The sequence below is a fragment of the Rhagoletis zephyria genome, unplaced genomic scaffold (assembly GCF_001687245.7).
Source record: "Rhagoletis zephyria isolate East Lansing unplaced genomic scaffold, Rhagoletis_zephyria_1.1 Rzeph_scaffold_11850, whole genome shotgun sequence".
Taxonomy (NCBI): Eukaryota; Metazoa; Arthropoda; class Insecta; order Diptera; family Tephritidae; genus Rhagoletis; species Rhagoletis zephyria.
The window spans coordinates 11,769-18,366 of NW_016168925.1; the positions used below are offsets into that span (position 1 = coordinate 11,769).

General features: G+C 37.5%; 1 protein-coding gene across 1 annotated transcript; it reads left to right on the forward strand.

Moving 5' to 3' along the window:
• Positions 1–1,422: 1,422 nt before the first annotated feature.
• Positions 1,423–3,828, forward strand: LOC108377287 (probable E3 ubiquitin-protein ligase RHC1A; the record flags this gene model as incomplete). Its single annotated transcript, XM_017633548.1, has 3 exons — positions 1,423–1,699; positions 1,772–1,921; positions 3,716–3,828. Coding segments are annotated over exons 1-3 (540 nt in total), but the record flags the coding sequence as incomplete, so codon positions are not given.
• Positions 3,829–6,598: the final 2,770 nt, after the last annotated feature.

A 6,598-nucleotide genomic window follows, 5' to 3' on the forward strand; every position in this document is an offset into this window, starting at 1 on the left:
AAAATTATCAAAACGGTAAAAAACATTTGCGGAAAGAAAAAATTTTGTAGAACTCTCGTATTCATAGGAGGGAACCGAAAATCCAATCGTGGGCCTTTGGCATATCATGAATACGAACTGAGTTCTAGAGGATTTTCGGTGCAATGTTATCGAAGCAGAACCATTACCGAAATTTATAAATTTTTTGTCGCAGCGCATAAATGACTTATAGAAAGCGGAGAATACTCTGCATGATATTACTATAAAACATTTCTTCTAAATATTTAGTTTTTAAAATAATATTTTCTTAATTTATTACAACCAAAGTTATGTAAATATGTATTACTAATTTTCCTCCTAAACTAAAAATTCCTCCTAAACGAAAATTCATGTTTTTATTATAGGCTAGATTTCAATGTCCTCAACTTTATAATGAAAACACAAATGTCATTTGACTTACGGCATGTGAATTTGGGGTTGCCACATCCAACAAATTGTACTTATTGACCAATATTATTGAAGATTTGACGAAGATTTAACTTAAATCTACTGCCTTTCGAGATTTAATTTTATATGGTAAATCTTAAAAGATTAACGTCAAATCTCGTCAGAGGGCTAAATCTTCATTAAATCTCACAATGGAGACATAGTATAAGTAATAAAATTTCCAGCTCGGGTAATTTTCTGTGCCTCAAATGGATGTATACCTTGAACGAATTCGGATTTCAGGCATATCAGCCCTGGAACTTTCTGCCACTTGTGTTGAAGTCCATTATTGATGGCCAGATGACTTACTTTCAACCATTCATTGTCTTAAGTTTTTATTTCAAAATATTGCCTTCCTGGAATTGGTATTAAGACTTATCGGATTTTTTTATCAACCGAAGGACAAGTATTTGAAAACTAACTTGAACGGGGTTTACAGTTCGTCCAAGCATGGAAAAGAAAGTNTTTTTTATCAACCGTAGGACAAGTATTTGAAAACTAACTTGAACGGGGTTTACAGTTCGTCCAAGCATGGAAAAGAAAGTTTTAGGCTTAGCAGACCTAAATACTTAGCCGCTGAAGACTAAATTGTAAACTTTCAACAATAAAATATAAATTTTTTTTCAATTCGATAGTTATGAATTTCTTCCTTGGAACGCAAGTAAAGGTTACCAAATTTCTGATGAGGACTCCTGCCTTGCCCGGTAGAAATTCGAACAGAAGAATTGATACTTGCTTTTAAAATTCTTTACCAATGGAATCTCAATTTTAAGGCCAAACCAAAGGTTAGAAATTGATTTAATATTGATTTTAAACGGTCCCACATATATTACCAATAAAAGGAATTCTTTTCGAAATAGTGTTGATTTTTTTTTCTAATCTTCAACTTTGATTTTCACCTTACGGAAGTTCGAAACTTTGAAATAGCTTTGGAGACTTTTTATGCAACAATTCAGTATGGCGGTAATGATCCGAAGTACTGAAAATCTGGCTAATTTAACGGCCGAAGCATCAGCTTGTTCTTGCGCAATTTGTTTGCAAGATATGCCGAGTGGAAACGATTGTTGGATTACTTTCTGTAATCATGTTTTCCACAAGAATTGCATCGAACAACGGCTGACAACTTCACATGATTGCCCTGTATGTCGAAAAAGAGTAAACAAACGAGATCTGCAACCAATCAACACCGATCATAAACCGAAGAAGAAAAATGAAGGAACCATCGTGACGGGAAGTACTACCGCGCGAACGCAAAAGCCATAACGATATAATACTCGAAGCTCTCGTAGATTATATGATGACCAAGACACGGGAGTATTCAATTCCACGCTACCCGATGCAGATCAGACCGCAAGATTTACTGGAAACCGTGCGCGTAATAATAGTAATTATAGGCAAACCCAACCACTTGTAAATTACGATCGCATAGGAGAAATGATAAATGAGACAGTGAACCGTATGTTTGCAAATTTAAACTTAAATGTTGCTCAAACAGTCGCACAGACGTATGCGCATAGTAATAATTCCTCTGTTGAAGGCAACGAAACCGACTTGTCCGAAATCTCAGTACCCTAAGTCCGGAGAAAATAACAACGTTGATTCAAAATTGGCAAGTTAAATTCGATGGCTCTTCCATTGGTCTAAAGGTAGACGAATTTTTATATCGAGTACATTCTTTAACTTACGAATGTTTAAATGGTGATTTTCAATTAATTTGTAGGAACCTTCCAGTTTTACTTGTAGGAAAAGCTCGTGATCTTCATTGGCGTTACCACAAAATGGCACATCACGTTGAATGGGAAGATTTTTGCAATGCGTTAAGACGGGAATATAAAGATTATAGATCAGATTATGATATAAGAGAAGAAATTAAAAACCGAAAACAGGGACCATCCGCAACATTCGAAAGTTTTTATTACTCTGTTTTAGAAAAAGTTGACAAAATGGCTACTCCGTTGTCAGAAGAGGAATTAATTGAAATTATCACTCGAAATTTACGGACAGACATTCGACATGAATTATTGTACGTACCCATTCGATCGTTAGCTCATTTGCGTAAACTTGTACAAAAGCATGAATTTCTTTTTGCCGATGAAAGTAGTCGTCGCATGCCAGCTATGCGTAATGTACCGGCCACCACTTATACCGGCCGGCGTCAAGTATCCCCGTGGATCACTTGGATGTGACACACGACGAAGTAGTAGAGCAAATTGATGATAATTTCGTACAGGCGGTCAACGCGACAAAGTGTTGGAATTGTCTGCAAGAAGGGCATCATTGGGAAGATTGTCTCAGTGAAATATATATAAACCAAATTGTGAATCGTGTAAAAAGCGAACGGAAAACTCCAAGAGGGTTGCGTTCAAAACCACCCGGACGCAACCTACCAGTATGTAGATAACGAAACTTTAAATGACATTGTAAATAATTTACTGGCTTGCTCAGTCTAGGAAAATGCGAGTGAATCTATAAGCACCTGTTTTGTTAATCGAAAAGAAGATTCGAAAATTTCGAGTGCGACGAAACGCAAGCGGCAAAAAAATAGGACTACTAACGGATTTAGAAGTTTTGAAACTTAATAATCACAAAGATGGAAGAATTTTATTGCCTTTGGTTCCATACCACATTAGATTAGCAAATTATAATAAAGTAAGGAATAGGATTTTTTCTGATTGCCCTGAATTATTAAATAAAAATAAGAAAATGAAACGTTCCACCTTTAGACTACGTAGATTCTGGAAAGCAGTTCGAATGACAAAAAAAGTTTTAAATTCAGCAATCTTGCGAAATGAAAGCAACTCATTATGCTATGCGAAAGTGAAATTTTTAGATTTTGAGGAACTTGGTTTATTAGATATGGGCGCGAAAATGAAATTTCGCGAATATCTCGTTTCCGTAAAATTCATTCAAGTGTAAAAACCACGGATGGTAAAAGTCATAAAGTTGAAGGGACCGTAGACGTCGATATAATGTACAAAAAGGAAGTGAAAAATTTGAAGTTATATATAATATCGTCATCAGATTCTAGGCTTATTTTAGGTATAGATTTTTGGAGAGTCTTTGAACTTGCTCCTTAAGTTATCTCAGCTATTTCGCATGATGAAAGTCCCTCTGATAGTGGTGAAGAAGATTACTCATATCCGCTTACTTCACTGCAAAAACTGTCTGGGTCGAACCAGCCTCATCGAACACGATATCGATATAGAAGAATCGAAACCGATTAAACAACGCTATTATCCTCTTTCACCAGCTGTAGAGAAACTGATGTTTAGTGAAATTGATCGCATGCTAAGTCTTGGTGTTATTGAGCCATCCAGCAGTGCCTGGAGTTCATCAATGAGACTTGTGCTCAAACCTGGCAAGGTACGATTGTGTTTGAATGCACCAAACCAAAAAGGATGCATATCCTTTACCCAACATACAAGGTATTTTTTCACGGTTACCAAAGGCAAACATCATCTCAAAAATCGATTTAAAAGATGCTTATTGGCAAATTGGCTTGACAGAGCGATCTAAATCGTTAACTGCGTTTACCGTACCTGGAAGACCAATTTAAGGTCATGCCTTTTGGGTTATGTAACGCGCCGTCTACCATGTGTCGTTTGATGGATGAGATTATACCAGCTGATCTAAACCATTGCGTCTTTGGGTATCTAGATGATCTTGGTATAGTATCTGAAGACTTTAACACGCATGTGAAGATTTTAATCAGGATAGCGAACCAGTTCAACAAAGCGAATTTAACCATTAACGTTTCTAAGAGTAGTTTCTGTGTGACGCAGGTAAAATATTTAGGTTTTGTTATTGGAGATGGTGGTATCTCCCCATATTTAAGCAAAGTTGATTCGATTTTATCCTGGCCTGTGCCAAAAACTTTAAAACAAGTACGAAGTTTTCTTGGTTTAGCTGGATGGTATCGAAGGTTCATTTCAAATTTTGCTGATGTAACTTTTCCTATTACCCAGGTATTGACTACCAAGAAAAAATTCGTGTGGACAGAAGAGGCGCAGAAAGCTTTCGAAAAGTTAAAAAACTTGTTAGTCTCGGCTTCCGTTCTTTCAAACCCCAATTTTTCAAAAAAATTCTTCGTGCACTGCGATGCTAGTGACTACGGTATAGGCGCGGTGTTGGTTCAATTAGTTGAAGATGGTGCAGAGAAGCCGATTGCTTTCATGTTAAAAAACTTAACTCTGCGCAACGAAATTACAGCCTTACCGAACGAGAATGTTTGGCTGCGATCGAAGCCATAACCAGATTTCGATGTAATTTGGAACTGCAGGAATTCGAAATCATCACCGACCACTCCAGTCTTGTGTGGTGGATGCGACAGCCAAATCTAAGTGGAAGGCTTGCGCGATGGGCACATAAGCTGCAAGCTTATAAATTCACTGTCAGTCATCGTAAAGGAAAGGATCATATCGTACCAGACGCCTTGTCGCGCATCCATGCTGAACTTAATAACGTGGAAGGAATTGGTCCTGAAATCGATTTAGACTCCGAACACTTTTCCGAACCGGAATATGAAGAATTAAAAAAAAATGTGTTAAAAGACCAAAGCAGACTACCAGATGTCAAAGTAATCGACAAGTTTGTGTATCGCCGCACTGAACATGCAACTGGAGAAGCAGAACAGATAAATCGTTCATGGAAACTTTGGATACCAAAATTACTGCGTGCAGATGTATTATATCGAGCACATGATTGTGTCATCGCAGCACATGGAGGTATATTCAAAACGTTAAACTTAATCCGGAGGAATTTCTACTGGCCAGGATTAGCCAAGGATGTCCGAGAATACGTGAGAAATTGTGAAGTATGTAAAGCCACCAAAGCACCAAATATCATTTTGACACCACCAATGGAAAAACAAGTGAAAACATGTCGTCCTTTTCAACGCTTATACATAGATATTTTAGGTCCTTATCCCAGGAGCAAGAAAGGAAATATTGNACTGCGTGCAGATGTATTATATCGAGCACATGATTGTGTCATCGCAGCACATGGAGGTATATTCAAAACGTTAAACTTAATCCGGAGGAATTTCTACTGGCCAGGATTAGCCAAGGATGTCCGAGAATACGTGAGAAATTGTGAAGTATGTAAAGCCACCAAAGCACCAAATATCATTTTTGACGTCCATTTTTCATTGCCTTGGTGTTCCAGAAGTCATCGTTAGCGATAATGGCACACAATTCAAAGCTAATGAGTTGAATGTATTTTTGACCAAGCTGGGAATTCAGCATACATATACCGCTTTGTATTCTCCATAGGCCAATGCGTCCGAACGGGTCAATCGATCCTTGATTGCTGCGATCCGAGCGTACTTGAAAACTGACCAAACAAAATGGGATAAAAACCTGAGCAGCATAAGTTGTTCTTTAAGAAATTCTTTGCACCAATCCATTGGATGATCGCCCTTTCACGCTCTTTTCGGGTAGAATATGATCACCCATGGCTCAGCTTATAAACTCCTAAAGAATCTGGACTCACTGGAAGAATCAAATTGCTTGCTGGATAGAAAGGATCAAATGGCTTTACTGCGGGAAGATTTAAGTCGAAATACCACAAAAGCATACGAACGTAATGTGACTCAATATACCTTGCGATCTCGACCAGTTCATTCCAAAGTAGGGCAGGAAGTTTTACGAAGAAATTTTGCACAAAGCAGCGTAGAAAAGCGTTTCAATTCCAAGTTAGCACCGCTGTTTATCAAAGCTAAAGTTCGAGAGAAGTTAGGAAGCAATTATTACATCTTAGAAGATTTAAAGTGCTAAAGACATTCGTCCCTAGTCGCCCTTTTCCATCTAACTCTCCTCCTAAAATTCGAACAGTTCTCGGGTTTTGTAATGGTCGACTCAATTGTAAACAAGAAATTGCTTTCTTATTGGAAAAAAATATATATGTACATATTACTGGCAAGCTGCCGGCATTATTGCCGCTACATGTTGCTAAGGTCGAACTTCTACTTCTGGTGAATGCATATTTCGCTGTTCGAATGTTAAAACGAATAGAAAAAAAATTGTAAATTTGGGTAGGTTTTCGAAATCAAAATTCTGGAGTATTTTCTTTCCGACAACGTTCGATGTTTCCTAAATCAAGGTAAATAGAACGTCCACAGATATTTTTTTATATA